The sequence below is a fragment of the Cervus elaphus genome, chromosome X, assembly GCF_910594005.1.
Source record: "Cervus elaphus chromosome X, mCerEla1.1, whole genome shotgun sequence".
NCBI lineage: Eukaryota > Metazoa > Chordata > Mammalia > Artiodactyla > Cervidae > Cervus > Cervus elaphus.
The window spans coordinates 149,681,979-149,700,399 of record NC_057848.1 but is presented as its reverse complement, the minus strand read 5'-3'; the positions used below and the strand labels follow the sequence as shown (position 1 = coordinate 149,700,399).

Genomic DNA, 18,421 nt, shown 5'->3' with positions numbered 1-18,421 from the left:
AAGGACTTTCTTCAACTCTGTGATGACATCTAACAATCCTAAAATGGACTGGTATAACATATCGTACCTTTGCTATGGACATCATGTGACTTTTAATTTTCATTAGGTTTTAACTTGGTTTAATAACTATTATGCCTACATCTATAACTGTAAAACAGGGCTTGTTCCCAAATGTCTGAAAGCTTGTACGTTAAAATGGTTGTACAAGCTCCCACGACTGTCAGAACCTCCTCCAACTTTTACTTGGGGCCCCTGGATCAGAGAACCTCAATATGAGGATTAGGAGAATATGCTGCTTCAACAACATAGGGATGACGCTCCTCAACAGCAGGAAGTAGTTGTGGAACACAAACGATGCCCCTGTCCCATGGCAACATGATTCTCCTAAAAGAAAACATGGGAATGAGAGAGTCAATTTGTAGGTAGTGGGGAATGAGAGAGTCAGTTCCTTGGTAGGTTATAAGAAGTCCAGGGGTCCTGAGGAGGAGAAAGGTTTCTGAGCCCTCGAGAAGGAGAAAGGGGTCTGGGGCTCTCAAGGAGAAATGGACAAACATATAAACATATAAATGTTCTTTTGTACATTGCTTTGTCTTTGTCAATATAACAATGTATCTTGCTTGAGAACATGTTTCTCCTTAACAAGAACCTTCTGACTAATCCTGTCATCTTAAAATGTATATTATGGAAGTGGGTCTGGTAAAACCTTTCTATTGTTTGTTCTATTCTTATTAATTTAAGATATTTGTTGTGGTAATGGGTCTGAAAAAAGTATATAAAGCCTTGGTAAGACTAGCTAGGGGGCATTCTCCATCCCCCTTCTGATGTCTCCATCAGAAGGTTTCTCTGTCTCTTTACTTACTTTAATAAAACTCTGCTACACAAAAGCTCTTGAGTGATCAAGCCTGGTCCCTGGTGCCTAAGCTAAATCTTCTTCAGAGATCATGAATCTGACATCGTTCACCTTAAGCAGGGTTTCCTTGGTAGCTCAGATGGTAAAGCGTCTGCCTACAATGTGGGAGACCTGGGGTTGATCCCTGGGTCGGGAAGACCCCCTGGAAAAGGAAATGGCAACCCACTCCAGAACTCTTGCCTGGAAAACCCCATGGACTGAGTAGCCTTATAGGCTAAAGTCCATGGGGTCCAAAGAGTCTGACACGACTGAACAACTTCACTTCACTTCACTTCTTCACCTTAAGCTGTCAATAGGCTGTTATTTAATGCAGTATTTTTATATGTTCACATGTATCTTTCAAAATGGGAATTTCATACAAAGGAAACTAGGATCCATAACTTTAAATACTTTTCCTTTTTACTGAAACTCATTTTACTTTCCTAGTTATTATGGGGGAGCAAAACATGCCATCTCAAAATGTCTCTTTTGATATGCAGATTATTTCTACCTGAAAACAATCAAGGCCAAATGACTCAGGAAGGAACTTGAACTTCTGCCTAACTGCCTGAAAGAATTCAGACAAAGGTCCTGTTCCCGGAACAGAACTATGACCAGAGATATCCGCAAAGATTATGGGCAAGGTATAGTGGGGAAATCTTGGCTGGCCCTAGTGATGAGAGTCCACTCTGTGGCCCGGGGTCTATGTCTGGCACAGCAATCATTTCCTTAACAACATTTGCTTTTCCATCTCCGTGAGAATTGCTTTGCTATCCTTTCAAGTCCCAAACCACTACCATTAACATCTTTTGCTTTCACACAGGGCTTTGGCCATGTTGGTGAGTTATTCAGTTTTCCTGGGTCTCTCTTATGTATATGTATTATTAAACTTTTATTTTATCCTATTAATCTGTCTCACATCAATTTAATTGTTAGACCACCACAAAAACCTAGTAGGGCAGAGGGAAATTTCACCCTCCCCCACATTAGCTACATCTCACATATTTCTTTCTGAATTCAAAATCCCTCTTAATGAGGTTTTCAATACAAACTGGATGTCTAAGAATGTCATTAATGATTTTACTCATATTAATATAATTACATATTTCATTATCCCACAGAAAGTTATATTTATTTATCTTTGGAGATTCTAGGAATATACATTTTATTTATTTAACTTTAGTTTTATTTTTTTAACACCAAAAACATTTTGTATTGGGGTATAGCCGAATAACAATACTGTGGTAGTTTCAGGTGAACACTGAAAGGACTCGGCCAGACATACACACGTACGATCATTTTTATATCTTTATTTTTCAAACCATGCTCCCTTTGCAAAATTTAATCCCCAAACATTCTGCAAATCTTTTTGATCTGAAGGTAATTCTGCAAATTTTCCATGAGAGATTATATGTACAATATTTGTTTGCAGTAATTCTCCTAACCTACTAACATTACAATTAGCTACTGAACAACAATCGACAAGAGGATGTTGGACCCACCAAAAAATACCTCACAACCAAGGAAAAAGGAGAAGCTACAAGGACGCAGTAGAATGGGCGCAACCACAATGAAATGAAATCCCTTACCAGCCAGGTAGGCGACCTGCAAACTGGAGAACAATAATACAAAAGAAGTTCTCACACTGTGGCGAAAATTCTAGGCCCCAGATTGGATGTCCCAACATGGGGATCCAGCAAAAGGAATGGGAATCCCCAGGGAATCTTACTTTGAAAGACAGTAGGATTTGATTACAGAACTCCCAGACGACTGGGAGAAAAAGAGACTCTTGGAGGGCAGAAAGAAAAGCTTCTGTGTACCAGGATACAAGGAAAATGAGCAGTGACATCACAAGAAACTGAGCCAAACCTGCCTGTGAGTGTCTGAGGGTGTCCTGCAGAATTGAAGGGCCACAGTGGCCTGCTGCGAGGACAGGTGAACTGCTAGCAGCATTCCTGGGAGGCATGTGTTGTCATGAGTCACTTTGAAGGTCGCCTTTAGACCTACCATAGAAACTGTAGACTCCAGGACTGAGCAGAGTCAGGACAAACAAGTAAAAGGGAAGGAGCACAGCTGCACTCATCACCAGAAAATTGGATTAAAGATTTATTAAGCATTACCATGCCCACCAGATCAAGAGTCAGGTTTCCCCATAGCCAGACCCTCTCCCATCAGCAAGCTTCCACAAACCTCTTAAACTCATTTTTCAGAGGGCAGACAGAAGAAGCAAGAACTACAATCCCCAAGTCTCTAGAACAAAAACCACAATCACACCAAGCTAACCTAAATGATCTCGTGGATCACACCTTTGATCTAACTAAATAACCTATGGGCCAAGGCATGCAGGGCCACCCAAGGTGGACGGGTCATGGTGGAGAGTTCTAAGGAAATGTGCTCTACTGGAGAAGAGAATAGCAAAGAACTTCCATATCCTTGCCTGGAGAACCCCATGAACAGTATGAAAAGGCAAAAAGATATGGTACCAGAAGATGAGCCCACCCAGGTAGGTAGGTGTCTATTATACTATTGGGGAAGATCCCAGAAATAGCTCCAGAAAGAATGAAGAGACTGGGCCCAAGTCAAAACGATGCTCAGTGGTGGTTGTGTCTGGTGGTAAATGTAAAATCCGATGCTGTAAAGAACAGTACTGCATAGGAACCTGGAACATTAGGTGCATGAATCAAGGGAAAATGGACGTAAACAAGAAGGCGAGGGTAAGAATGACCGTCAACATTTTAGAAATCAGAAAACTAACATGGATGGAAAAGGGTGAGTTTGACTGAGATGACCATTACATCTGTGGGCAAAAATCCCTTAGAAGAAACGGAGTAGACTCATAGTCAAAAAAAGACTGTGAAATGCAGTAATGGGTTGCAGTGTCCACAAGGACAGAATGATCTTGGTTCGTTTCTAAGGCATAACATTCAGCATCACAGTAATCCAAGTCTATGCTCCAACCACAGATGCCAAAGAAGCTAAAGTAAAATGATTATATGAAATCCTACAACACCTTCTAGAGCTAAAACCCCCAAAAAGTGTTCTTTCCATCGTAGGGGATTGGAATGCAAAAGCAGGTACTCAAGGGATAATTTGTTGCAGAAGATGGAGAAGCTCTACACAGTCAGCAAAAACAAGACCTGGAGCTGACTCTGGCTCAGATCATAAGCTCCTTATTGCAAATTTCAGGCTAAAATTGACAACACTAGGCCATTCACATATGACCCAAACCAAGTCTCATGATTATACAGTGGAGGTGTGGAATAGTTTCAGGGGGTTAGATCTGGAAGACAGAGTGCCTGAAGAACTAAAGATGGAGGATCAGAACGAGGTACAGGTGGTGGTGACCAAAACCTTCCCCAGGAAAATAAATGCAACAAGGCAAAATGGTTGTCTGAGAAGGCTGTACAAATACGTGAGAAAAGAAGAGTAGTGAAAGGCAAAGAAGAAAAGGAAAGATATATGAATCTGAATGCAGATTTCCAAAGAACAGCAAGGAGAAATATGAAAGTGTTCTTAAGTGAACAATGCAAAGAAATAGAGGGAAGAAATAGAATGGGAAAGACTAGAGTTCTCTTCAAGAAAATTAAAGATAACAAGGGATCGTTTCATGCCAAGATGGGCACAATAAAGGACAGAAACACTAGGGATTGCACAGAAGAAAAGATATTAAGATGAGGTGGCAAGGACACACAGAATTGTACAAACATGGTCTTAAAGACCCAGATAACAGTGATGGTGTGATCACTCACCAAGTGCCAGACGTCCTGTAGTGTGAAGTCAAGCGGGGCTTAGGAAGCATCTTTATGAACAAAGTTAGGGGAGGTGATGTTATTCCAGCTGAGGTATTTCAAACCCTAAAAGATGATGCTGTGAAAGTGCTGCATTCAATATGCCATCAAATTTGGAAAACTCAGCAGTGGGCACAATATTGGAAATGGTCAGCTTTCATTCCAACCTCAAAGAAGTGCAATGCCAAGGAATGTTCAAACTATCATATAATTTCACTCATTTCACAAGGGAAATGCTAGGAAGGGAATGCTCAAAATCCTTCATGCTGTGCTTCAACAGAAGGTGAACCAAACACTTCAATCTGTACAAGCTGGATTCAGAAAAGGCAGAGGACCAGATTACATAGCCAATATCCATTGGAATAAACAAGGGAATTCCAGAAAAATGTCTACTGGTTTCACTATGCTAAAGTCTTTGCCTGTGTGGATCCAGCAAAGTGTGGAAAATTCTTAAAGACAAGGGAATACCAGACCAACTTACCTGACTTCTGAGAGGCCTGCATACAGGGTAAGAAGCAACAGTTAGAAGTGGACAAAGAACAACAGACTGGTTCCAAATTGGGAAAGGAGTAAGTCAAGGTGGTATATGGTCACCCTGCTTATTAAAGCTATCTGTAGAGTACAGCATGCACATTTATGGGCTGGATGAAACACAAGCTGAAATCAAATTGCTGGGAGAAATCTCAACACCCTCAGATACGCATAGGATACCACCCTTATGGCAGAAAGTCAAGTGGAACTAAAGAGACTCTTGAGGAGGGTGAAAGGGGACAGTGAAAAAGCTGGCTTAAAACTCAACATTCAAGAAACTAAGATCACGGCATCTGGTCCCAACACGTCATGGCAAACAGATGGGGAAAAAGTAGAAACAATGTAAGATTTAATTTTCTTCTCCAAAATCACTGTGGAGGGTGAATGCAGCCATGACGGTGGTGGTGGTGGTTTAGTCACTAAGTCTTGTCCACCCCTTGAGACCCCATGGGCTGTAGCCTGCCAGGCTCCTCTGTCCACGGGATTGTCTAGGCGTGAATACTGAAGTGGGTTTCCATTTCCTTCTCCAGGGGATCTTCCTGACTCAGGAATTGACCCCGGATCTCCTGCACTGCAGGCAGATTCTTTACCAACTGAGCTACGAGGGAAGCCCCAAATTAAAAGACGCCATGAAGTTAAAAGACGCTTATTCCTTGCAAGAGAAGCTATGACAAACCTAGATCATGTAATAAAAAGCAGAGAGATCACATTGCCAAAAGAGGTGTGTCTAGTCAAAGCTATGTTTTTCCCTGTGGTCATGTGTGGATGTGAGCACTAGACCGTAAAGAAGGCTGAGCGGTGAAAAATTGATGCTTTTGAATTGTGGTGCTGGAGAAGACTCTTGAGAGTGCCCTGGACAGAAAAGAGATTCAACCAGTCATTGCTGAAGGGAATCAACCCTGAATATTCATGGGAATATCTGATGCTGAAGTTGAAACTAAAACTTTTGGCCACCTGATCAGAAGAGCCGACTCATTGGAAAAGATGCTATTGTCAAGAAAGACTGAAGGGAAAAAGAAAAGGAGGCAGCAGAGGATGAGATGGTTGGATGGCATCACTGACTGGATGGACATTAGTTTGAACCAAGTCCAGGACATGGTGAAAGATAGGGAGCTTGGCGTGCTACAGATCATGGGGTCACAGTCAGAGATGACTGAGCAACTGAACGAAAACAACACAGAACTGCCAAACAAAAGTAAAACAAACTGTAAACAATGGACAATAGTTAATAACACCATATTGATATTAGTTGCTCAGTTTTAACAAAAGAACTTGTATCAGTTGAAACAATCCAAGATGTTAAAAACAAAAGATGCTAAGTGGAGGAAGAGACTGGCTCTATAGGAACTCTGTACACTACCTGCTTAAATGTCTGTAGTCCTAAATCTGCTCTTTAAAAATAATACAGGTGCTCATAAGAGAAGATGCTCACCATTCATTATGAAAGAAATGCAAAGCAAAGCTACAATGTTGTATCACCTCACACTTGCCAGAAAGCCTATCATAAAAAAATCTAGAAACAATAAATGATGAAGCAGCGTGGAGAAAAGAGAACCCTCTTGCACTTTGAGGGGGAATGTAAACTGATACAGCCACTATGGAGAACAGTATGGAGCTTCCTTTAACAACTAGAAATAAAACTACCCTATGACTCAGCAATCCCACTACTGGGCATACACACTGACAAAGCCATACTTGAAAAGATTCATGGACCGCACTGTTTCTTCCAGCACTGTTTACAATAGCTAGGGCATGGAAGCAACCACCTCAACTTCCACTGACAGATGGATAGTTACAGAAGTTGTGCTCGATATATACAATGGAATATTACTCAACCATAAAAAGTAACAGATTTAAGTCAGTTGTAGTGAGGTGGATGCACCTAGAGTCTGTTATACAGAGTGAAGTAAGTCAGAAAGAGAACAAAATATATTGCATATTAACGCATTCATATGGAATCTAGAAAATGGCACTTAGGAATCTATTTGCAGGGTAGGAATAGAGACACACGTAGAGAAAAGACGTGGACACAGCACGGGAAGGAGAGAGAGGGACAAATTGAGAGTGGCAATGACATATATGCACGACCATGTGTACAAGAGATAGCTAACGGTGATGCTGTATAACAGAGGGAGCTCAGACTGCTGTTCTTTGACAACCTAGAGGGCTGAGATGGGGGTGGCGTGAGGGATGCTCACGGGGAGGGGGGATATATGTATACATATAGCTGCTTCACACTGTTGTACAACAGAAACTAACACATTATAAAGCAATTATCCTCCAATTAAAACTTTTCGTAAATGCACGACTGATTTAAAATGTAGAAAAAATCTGGACAAGAACACATAGCCAGTACAGACCTATATACAACAATGCCAAATGAATATGAGACAGGAACAATGAAAGGCAAAAGAGAATGTAAGAATTTGTCCTCGAATTAAAAATCTTAGGAAACATGCAAATAAAATATTCAAATAATTAAATAACTTGAGCTATCTGGTATAAAATAGTTCACCATAGCAAAATCAAGAGTCTGGCCTGGAAGAATCAACAATTACTTAGATCAGATAATAGAAAATACACCATAAACAAAGCAACCATACAAAAAATGTACCTACAACGAAACCTCAGAACAATGTATACATTCCACATGGAGGCAACAAGAGTGTCCTGAAAACCTTAGGAGAAAGAAGTCGCAAACAGAATAGTATGTTATGTGTATTCATGAGGAGCAGATATTGTAAGACTGTCGATGTTCCTTAGCTCCTTTACAGATCTACTATTGTCAGACCAGCTGAGACCACAATCCAACATGGGCTGCTGATTCCTGTACCTAGAATAAACCATGGAAAACTTATACAAGGGCTAAAGAGAACTAGTAAAAGAAGCAAAAACACAAAACTAAATAATCCCTGAGGGAAAATAAGTCTCCAATGAACTTGACCCTGTGAGTGCCAAGGTGAGGGAGTACTTGGAGACTGACAAGGGGTGTGCAGCCTACAAGGGAAGCAGACAACAGGATCAGCTGCGAAAGGCTTTGAAGTTCAGCCCTTGATTCTTCCACTGTGCCCTGGGGCCTTGACTCTCTATAGCCTCACTGAAGGAATCAGAGGTAGCATCTCAGAGCTCCCATGCCAAGACCATGGGGCACAAAACTTTGGGTTGGATGTGGCAGTATGGCCCAGAGGTCATAAATTAGCCAGCACAAACTTTCTTAGTGGATGACAACTGGCCCTTTTAAGTGATCACCTTAATAGACTATCACACGGGGACTAAAAGAGAAAACTTAATACCACAGAAATTGTACCAAGGGACAGAAATTCACCTCAGAACTTTCGAGTAATGCCCCTGCAGTCGACTAAGAGCCCACAGTGAGAACTGTCGGGCTTAGGAGCCCCTTCACTTACTCTGCTGGGATTGTGTGGGGCATGGTTGGGGACAGGGAGGATTCATACCAGAAAGCAAAGGATTTCCAGGCCCTGCCAGCAGTCACTATGAACATCCTGAGTGAGATGTGAGGGGCTCCACACCACAGAAGGGGGTCTCCCATCCTTCCCTCTCAGCTCATCTTACCTGCAGCAGCCAGTTTCTGGAAGCCTCAGGCAGAAGTGTCCAGAGGAGATGTACGTTCACTTCTCACCAGGAGTCTCAGGGCTTGACGTCTTCGATGTGAGGCCTTGTCCTCAGGTCAGCAGATGGGACAGAGCCCACCACTTACAGGGGCCAAGGGAAGACACGGAGAGTGGATGGAGCATCACTCAGCGCAGAAGACGGGGCCCAAAAGTGCCCTTCCTGTCATTCTCAGGAGCTCCAGGAAGCCTGTTTGGCCAGGCCACAAACAATTCCTGCCGGGATGCTGACGGAAGCTAGAGCCTGAGATGGAGACTTGTAGACTCAGCTCAGTAGAGGGAAAGGATCCCCTAAGATTCAAGGAACGGGGCACATGCCCATCCTGCGGGACGCTCCCCCGGAACCCTGCCCACCCTGACCCCGCCTCTGCTGTCCGCCTGGAACACAGAAGCACATGACCGGAAGTGACGACACACGCTGGGGCTGCGAAACCTTCTTTGACAGCTGCTGCCATCTTTGACAACTGCCGTTTAGGGGGCCCAGACGGAGGGCTCCCAGGTCTCATCCGGTGTCCAACTGTGAGGTGACGTGAGTTACAAATGTAGGGATGCACGTCCCGTTCGGCCATGCCTTTCCCTCTGAAAAGAGGGGGCCAGACAATCCCCGGCCACCCTGCCCCTGCTCTCAAACGGATGATTCGGGCCTGCATCTTAAGCCCCAAATTCATCCGCTTCACCCAGGAGATCTCCGAGAGGAAGGCTTCAGTCTGGGGCTTGTAGACTCCAATTCTGCACAGTAGAGGGAAAGCCCTGAGCCCTGTAGCTAAAGGAGGGACCCTCGGGGGGGCGGGGGACTGAGGGTCTCCACACCCCAGAACGGCGGCCACTCGAAACCCCCACCCCCTGCGACTTGGCCTCAGAGCATCCGGGTAGGATCCGGGCAGCTCTAACATTTGTGGGGCACCCTCATTGCAATCTCGGATGCGGGATACACTGAGGGAGGAGGGGACCTCGGTCGGAGGGGTTCGTAGCTGGTCAGAACAGGGAGGATGCCAGGGCTCAGGAGCAGCCAGGATGAGGACCATCCTCCCCAACACACGGGCGAATCAGCACCCACCCCTGGGGTCAGCGCTTCTTCCAGCCAAACACAGGGAACCGAGGCTTTGCTCTGAGTGGGGAGGTTAGTGCTTGCTTGCAGAAGGGCGGGTCCTGGGACCCTTCGGTGGGAGGCTGAGTGCTCCCTCCTCTCCTTCTCCAGAGTCTCAGGAAGGTGGCAGCATCACCTTCAGAACAGAAGAGGGAATGGGGCGGGTGCTAGAGGGTCGTTACCCGTTTTTCATCCTAACTCTGAATGTGAACTGAAAGGACATGCCTCCCCTGCCAGCCCCCACGGGACTGCTCTAACGCCCAGGCAGGGCTGTCTGGCTGCGCCCCAGGGCTCACTCTCACTTCCTCCTCAGGGGACTCAGGGAACAGGCTGACCAGAAGAACAGGAGACTTGTGGGTCCTAGAGCAGTGGACTCAAGCCTCCCTAAGAAGCAGGCTTGGTTTAAGCCGGGGATGACTCTCCCTGGTGAAGGTGCTCACAGCATTTCTTTGTCCTTCCTTAAGGTGCCCTCCTTGCCTGCCTTCCTAACTGCACGCTGCCTGAGGTCCCTGACCTCTGTCATCATGCCTCGGAAGCACAAAAACAAGTCTCATGGCCACGGGAAACACCACCAGGTCCAGGGGGAAGCTCAGGAGCCCCAGGCCAGTGCTGCTGCAGCCCCCGGAGAGGAGCGCCCCTCCTCCCCCTCTTCTGTCCCTCAGGGTTCTCCCCCGAGCTCCCCTGCTTCTAGCGATCCCCAGGAGCTTCAGGGAGCCATGGCCCCTAGCTGTCCTGATGCAGGGCCTACCTGCGCAGGATCTGATGAAGGTGCCCAGGGCCCAGAGGAGGAAAGTGCAGATGCCGCCCAGTCAGCCCTGGTCGTTCGGAGCTTTCGCAGAGATCCTCTGAACAGGAAGGCCAGCATGCTGGTGGAGTTCCTGCTGGAGAAGTACAACAAGAAGGAGCCCATCACGCAGAATGCCCTGATGAAGGTCATCAGCAGCAAGTACAAGGAGCGCTTCCCTGAGATCCTGAGGAGAGCCTCTGAGCGCGTGGAGCTGGTGTTTGGCCTGGAGCTGAAGGAAGTCGACCGCAGCAGGAACATCTACACCCTCATCAACAAGTTCAGTCTCGGGGTTGAGGAAGGTTCACGTGGTGAGCGGGGGATGCCCAAGTCTGGTCTCCTCATGGCGCTCCTGGGCATCATCTTTATGAAGGGTAACCGTGCCACCGAGGAGGAGGTCTGGGATTTCCTCAATGTGTTGGGGATCTATGATGGGAGGAATCACTCCATCTTTGGGGAGCCCAGAAAGCTCATCACCAAAGATCTGGTGGAGAAGGGGTACCTAATCTACCGCCGGGTGCCCAAAAGTGGTCCTCCGAGCTACGAGTTCCTGTGGGGCCCAAGAGCTCATGCTGAGACCAGTAAGATGAAGGTGTTGGAAGTTCTGGCCAAGATCCAGGATACAGTCCCGAGTTCCTTCCCAGACCTCTTTCATGAGGCTCTGAGAGATCAGGTGGAGAGAGCAGGGCTGAGAGGCGTTTCCATTCCTCCAGCTATGGCTAAGGCCAGTGCCCCTTCCAGGGCCAAGTCCTGCAGCTCCTCCCACATCTAGGGAGGGGGGCAGGGCACTTTGTGCCCTTTCTGTCTGAAGAGAACAGTCCACCTCTTCAATAGTGCAGGGTAGTTTGGGTGGAAGGAACAAAACCCATAAGTTGTTCACAGTTCTAAGTAGTATGGGAGTTTAGGTGCAGTTTTAACAAAATGTGTACGTTTTCCTTTTATCCATATGAATTATATGTAGTCAAAAATAGATGATCTAGGTAGGTAGGTAGAGGTGTTTTATATTTTTAAATCTTACTACTCTTCATAACGTTTATTGTGCTACAGAATCTAGGTTTATTAATGTCATGGATGTCATGTTTACTGCTGTTAGGTTTATGATTAGGAGTTCGTTATTTGTAAACAAGTTGAAAAGACTTCAGTATTTTCTTGGTGGTCCAGAAAGAGGTAACATAATGCTGGAATAGAATTTTACTTGGAAATGTGTAGGAATCCTAGAGATAAATACTTGGGATCACAAAGCTTTTAGAGTAAATGCTGGTTTATTCTTCATTTGTCTTCTCTGTCCTCTTTCCTAGTATAAGTTAATAACTTAGACTAAGATTTGCTTAGCTTATTTAAACTGTATGACACTTAAATGATAATAAAATAGAGTCTTTGCTCATCATTTTGTTTTTCTCTCAAATTAATTGACCATCTTCTGTTTAGAAGACTTTCTTATAGTACTGGGTTGGTAAGAAAATGACCAAGCCCCTATCTATGGAATTTTGAGTCTAGCAGCAGGTACCATATAAGTAAGGAAGGTGGTGAGGTAAGTCTAAGGAATAAACAAATCATAAATTAAAAGGGGGAAGTTGTGGAAGAGGTGGTTCCAGATGACAGCCGGCAAGTCTAAGTTACCTGATTAAGGCGGCATTGGTTCTTGGGAAACTTCTAGTTCCTCAGTGGGAGATAATTTTCAGTCCAAATGTATGATGGGATAGATGAGGCTGTGGCAGTGATGCCAGACACTCATATGATGGTTCTCAGGGGTGATGCTGTAAACCTGGAATATATCTAAACCATATACTCACCATTATTTGGGGATATCAGGAAACCATAGGGAATCTTAACATAGGGAATGGAACGGGCCCTGTGCACTTGAGCCAGGGCAAGTGAACACTCATACTGCATGTTTTCATCAAAAACTGTTCAGAGAGTTTCTGAGAAATAAGGCTGATATCCATTGGAGTGAGATGCCAAGATGTCACTGGACTGTCTCTCTTTCTAGGAGGGAGCATCAGAGCTTGCTCTGTTCAACAGGCAGTTTAATTAGGTTATGTTGAGAGTAATTTGGCAAACCTTAAGGGAAGGCTCAATTGTTAGTGGCAAAGGTTATTAAATTAGTGGTGGTTTGGATAAAATGGACCTGAGGAAGAAATTGCTGGTCCTTGAGACAAATGAACTTGTATTTGCATCCATGTGGAGAAGATAACTTCACATCCATATTAAAACAGAAGCTCCAATAGGGAAAAACGGCTTAGTTTTACTTGCTTGGGAGCATTAGTGCCAATGTCGATTTGATTATTGTTTGAGGTTGCATATTCTCTAATATAGGCTGGAAATAAAATTATGTGATGGACGTTTGCTATCATTTGGAGCAAAGATCATCTTTGTAATTACTGCCATTCATTTAAAGTACCAAAGTTTGTCTCATATTGTGCCAGGTGATTTACACACATCACACGTGTATGTGGTCCTACATTATAGAATTTTTCCAGCACACTTTGCAGATGATGAAGCTGAAATAAAGAAGCTCAAATTCAAAGCTCATAAATGACAGGAACTGGACTGAACCCCGGCACTGAAATCCTCTAGAGTCCATACTGTGCCACTCCTCAAGGATGAGGCCAACCTTGGGTCACTTCCTCTTTCTGAACACTAGTCCAAAAGGTATTTCACATGTTAAATAGCAGAATTTCCCAAGAAGTCTTTCAGAGAAGAGACAGGAGTCAATGTAAAGATAGATGAATGAAGGCTGAGGAGACAAAAAACACATCATAACTGAAGTCACAGAGAGACTGGCCTGTGTCTGCTCTCAGAAGGCCAAGACAGGGCTGCCAGGCTGAGCATTCCCTCCCTTCTTCTCAGGGCTTGCAAGGACATGATCTTTGCTCTACATGGGTCACCTCAAGTGAAACAAAGAGGAAATCCAGAGTCCCCCAGGAGTCAAGGTGAGGAATCTTAGTGAGGGCATACCCCAACGCTGAACAGAGAGGGCCCCAAGAAGCCTGAATCTTGATGTCATCCCTGAAAGGGCACAGGTAGGAGTAGCCTCGTGTGGCATTCCCAGACTTTCCCTCTCTGGCACCACAGGAGTGAGCACATAAGTCTGAGGAGAGCTCCCTTACGTAAACAAAGCCCCAAACCCTGCCAGGAGTCAAGCTTTGGACTTGTGAAACCCCTGACCTCAGAACTCTGAGGAAACCCCACAGAACCCTGCCCTGCCCTTCCTGGCATCCCTGGGATACCTCCTGATTGGTGACATGACATGTCCATTTCCTTCTGTGATGTCACAAGGGGATTTGGGACATGGTCCAAGAGGTACAGCCTAGGGCCATCAGTGGGATTATTTCCAGATTTTCCAGAAACCAACTGAATACCCTGAAGTCAGATGGACCCACACACCTCAAAACCATATGATTCATCTCATCGTCTGCACCTCAGAAGACCAAGGACAGGCATGGAGGGATGAGGAGAATCTTACTTCCTCCTAGGGGTCTCATGGAGATGCTTGACCTACTATAAGAAAGTACAGTAGTATAAGGGGTGGGCCTAAGGGGAAGGGAGGTTGAATTTCAGGCCACAAAAGAGGTCAAAGCAAGGACTGAGGGATCATCTACCAATAAAAAGAAGTGATAAAGAATCCAGCCCTGTTCTTATAGCCCTTGAAGAACCAGGGCAGAGCAATCAAGCTGAAGTTCCACCAACATTTATTTATTTCAGGTGTGTAGGAGGTGAAACCCTTAGTATGAAGGTGCAGATACCATTCCAAGAAAGGGGTGGGGACACCAGGCCCTATGGGGAACCAAATGAAGTACTCTTAATGAGTGTTGAGGACTCCAGAGGCCAGGACACAACTTCCCACTGAGCACTCAGTACCGGGTGATAACTACTGAATGGGGTGATAAGCTGAGGACCCCTTCACTTCTCAGAAATCCCACGGAGATTTGTGATGCCAACTATCGAACAGCAGAGGGAAAGGGTCCGATGACTGGCCACCAGTTGGGTGGTGGTCTTGAATGTGAAATAACAGATGCCTCTGTGTAGGAGAATACCAGCCCCTTCTGTCAGCCCAGCACACCTGAGGCAGGGGTAGTAGGATGCAGCCCAAAGATCACTCTAATTTCCTTCAAGGTTTTTCTCAAAGAACAGGTTGATGAGAATAGGAACCCTGGGGGTTTTCAAAACAGCGCCTCAAGAAAACCACATATGTAGCCTTCCTTATAACCAAGGTGGTATTTCCCTGCTGCGGCTGCACACTCAACCTTCGTCATCTTGCGGGCGCTTATCACCTGCCCTCCTACTCACACTTATAATCATTGACCCCCCAGCACAGTCATCATGCCTTGGGGTCAGAATCATAAGCTCTGCATCCAGGAGAAACCCCACCAGGCCCAAGATGAGCCCCAGAGTCACAAGGGAGTTGAGCCCGCTGCAGTAATTGAAGAGCTTCCCTCTACCTCTTCTCTTTTAGAAGATAATTCACAGAGCTCATCAGCTACTGGGTCAAATAGCACTTCCCAGGGGTCTTCGGAAACCCCATCTACTACCAGCACTTTTTCAAGTACTTCTGACACATATGATGAGGAAGATACCAGTCAATATGAGGAAGATTCACGTTCCTCCCATGTCTCATTTTCTACCAAGAACACCTACCGTGATTCTCTGAACAGCATGACAAGTTTGTTGGAGTGGTTCCTCCCATGTAAGTAAAAAATGAAGCAGCCCATTATGAAGGAAGATATGCTGAAGATCATCCACCCAAGATACCATGACCCATTTGCCGAGATTCTCAAGAGAGCTTCTGAACACATCGAGGCTGTCTTTGCAGCTGACTTGAAGGAAGTTGACTCAACCATCCACTCCTATCACCTTGTCAGCAAACTGAACCTGCACAACAATGGCAGGGTGTGGGATTGTAGGGGCTAACCTAAGACCGGTTTCTTGATGACAGTTCTGGGTGTGATCTTCCTGAAGGGCAACTGTGCCACTGAGGAAGACATCTGGAGCTTCCTGAATATGATGCGAGTATATGCTGGGAGAAAACACTTCATCTACTGAGAGCCCAGGAAGATCATCACCAAAGACTTAGTGATGATGAAGTACCTGGAGTACTGCCAGGTTGCCAGTAGCGATCCTCCATCTTATGAGTTCCTGTGGGGCACAAGAGCCTATGCTGAAACCAGCAAAATGAAAGTCTTAGAATTTTTGGCAAAAGTCAATGATACGGTTCCCAGTGCCTTCTCATCACAATATGAAGAAGCTTTGCGAGATGAGGAGGAGAGAGCTCAAGCCACAGCCAGGCCTGGTACGACTGTCACTTCCAGGCACATTCCATGGCCACGTCCAGTAGCTTCCCCCACCCCCTACTGAAGACCAAGATTTTTAAAAAATCATCCAGATAAGAACATTTGACATAAAAATAGGGACTTTTGTTGAAATGGGAAGCAATCTCACAGTAAAACTGCTGGGAGAATGGAATGAAGAAATAAAATGAAAAAATTTCAAAACATGATCAACCTTGATTTTTCTCCATCTTTTCTGTCTTCTGCTTTGTAAAATTAAATAATTTATACCTCAATAGGCTTATTAAAAAATGCAGGAGGTATTAAACCTTAACAAGTTAGACCTCTTACTGTCTTCATTTATTTTTTGAGCATCTGCTCTTTGAAAGGCTCTATGCTAGTTCTGGTGAGGCTAAGATCAAGACCTAGCCTATGCCCATACAACTTTAGAAACGGGAGCTGCAATCACATAAGGAAGATGTTAAAATAGCCTTTATGAATGACAGGAAAGTAAAAAGACTACCCAGAAAGAAAACTCTACCTGGGGTAACATCCTGATTTGTTAGGCTTTCCACAACAAAACCCCACAGAATGGGTGGCTGAAATAACTGAAATTCTCAGAGTTCTAGAGGCTGCAAGTCCAAGATGAGGGCTGGCTTACCCTGAGGCCTCTCCCCTTGGCGGCCATGTGGCCACCCTCTTCTCTTGGCATTCCTTTTGAGTGCATATATCCCTGGTGCCTCTTTTTGTGCCCCAATCTCTTCTTATAGTCACATTGGGTTATGGCCCACCATAATGACTTCATTTTAACTCAACCATCTCTTTAAAGACCTTATCTCTAACTACAGTTGCATTCTGAAGTATTCTGAGTTATGCCTTCAATATGCATTTTTGGAGGGGACACAATTTGTCCCCTAACAGACAGAAATCTAAAGTGTCTCTGCTCTAATCTCAATGCAGGAGATTCCAGTGCACAGACTGCTATTCTACACACATCGTCACCAGGGAGTTTCTGAGATGTAAGGGTGAACTCCCTTCAGGTGTGCAGGGAAGGAGGAAATTCTTCCTTTAACCCCTTTTGAGTTCTTGTGGTTAGACTACTAATAAAGTTGACACAAGACAGGGTAACAGGAGAAAAAGAGACAAATGGCAATTCATGTGCACAGAAGTGTCACAGAAATGGGACCTAAGAAGTAGGCAAAGTCATATCCATTGAGTAGGTGATGCTGTCCAACCATTTCATGCTCTGTTATCCCCTTCTCTTCCTGCCTTCAATCTTTCCCAGCATCGCAACCTTTTCCAATGAGACAGTTCTTCACATCAGGTCGCCAAATATTGGAGTTTCAGCTTCAGCATCATTCCTTCCAATGAATGTTCAGGACTGATATCCTTTAGAACTGACTGGTTAGATCTCCTTGCAGTCCAAGGGACTCTCACGCATCTTCCCCAGGAGGAACAAGATGGCAAGAGGTGTTGGTGGACATCGAATACATCTCTCTCCACAGATACATCAGGAATACACCTTCAGACACAGAAGTGCATGCAGAATACCAGCTGAGAGTGGACAGGAGTACATGACCAGCACTATAGAATATATAGACCCACGCAAAACTCAAGATCAAGCCCTGACCCTTTAGAGTGGGTCCACTGGCCCCAGGATCCTAGACTACCAGAGAACTAACCCTAGGGATATCAAATAGTGAGAACTCACACAAAGGAAACCAGTGTAATACAAGACCTGCCATCACCAAAACAGATAGCACCCTCTGCACGATGCCTCATTCAAACAGCAAAGAAAACAAAAATACAAACCCAATCATCAGCAGACAGGACGACCACATTACTCAGCCTTGCCCATCAGAGGAAAAAACAAACAAACAAAAACTCAGCACAAATCTCACCCAATAAGAAGCTTACACAAACCACTGGACCAACCTTATAGGGCAGAAACAAAAAGGAATAAAGAATTCAACCTTGAAGCCTGGGAAGAGGAGACCTCAAACACGATAATTAAAATAATAATAATAATTAAAAAGGCAGAGAAGCACTACAAAAATGAAGGAAGAAACCAGAAACACAGAAGTCCAAATAAATGAAGAGGAAATAGGCAAACTACCTGATCAAGAATTCATTGCTAAAGGGAATGCAGTGATACAGATACTTTGGAAACTGTCTGGCAATTACTTTTAAGTTAAATATAGTCTTATCATATGATCTAGCAAATGAACATTAAGGTATTTGCTCAAAATAGTCAAAAACTTAAGCCCATCCAAAAACATTCACACAAATTTTAACAGCAGAATAAGTCATAGCTTCCAAGAACCGAAATTACCAAAGATGACCTTCAGTAGATGAGTGGGTAAACAAACTATGGTAAGCTACATGGAATGCTATTCAGTCCTGGAAGAAAACATTTCAAACCATAAAAAGATATAGAGAAAATCCA

General features: G+C 44.6%; 1 protein-coding gene and 1 pseudogene across 1 annotated transcript; both read left to right on the top strand.

Annotated features, from left to right (window-relative positions):
• The first annotated feature begins 10,337 nt into the window (after positions 1-10,337).
• Positions 10,338-11,480, top strand: LOC122690535 (melanoma-associated antigen B17-like). The gene has a single exon (XM_043897468.1). It carries the CDS (start codon positions 10,338-10,340, stop codon positions 11,478-11,480), a length of 1,143 nt encoding a protein of 380 aa, XP_043753403.1.
• Positions 11,481-14,900: 3,420 nt separating this feature from the next.
• LOC122690534 lies at positions 14,901-16,095 on the top strand (annotated as a pseudogene).
• The last annotated feature ends 2,326 nt before the right edge of the window (positions 16,096-18,421 follow it).

What these genes read in the sequence shown, in the direction of transcription:
- LOC122690535 (XM_043897468.1), top strand. Translation starts at nt 10,338, where the DNA reads ATGACTCTCCCTGGTGAAGGTGCTCACAGCATTTCTTTGTCCTTCCTT.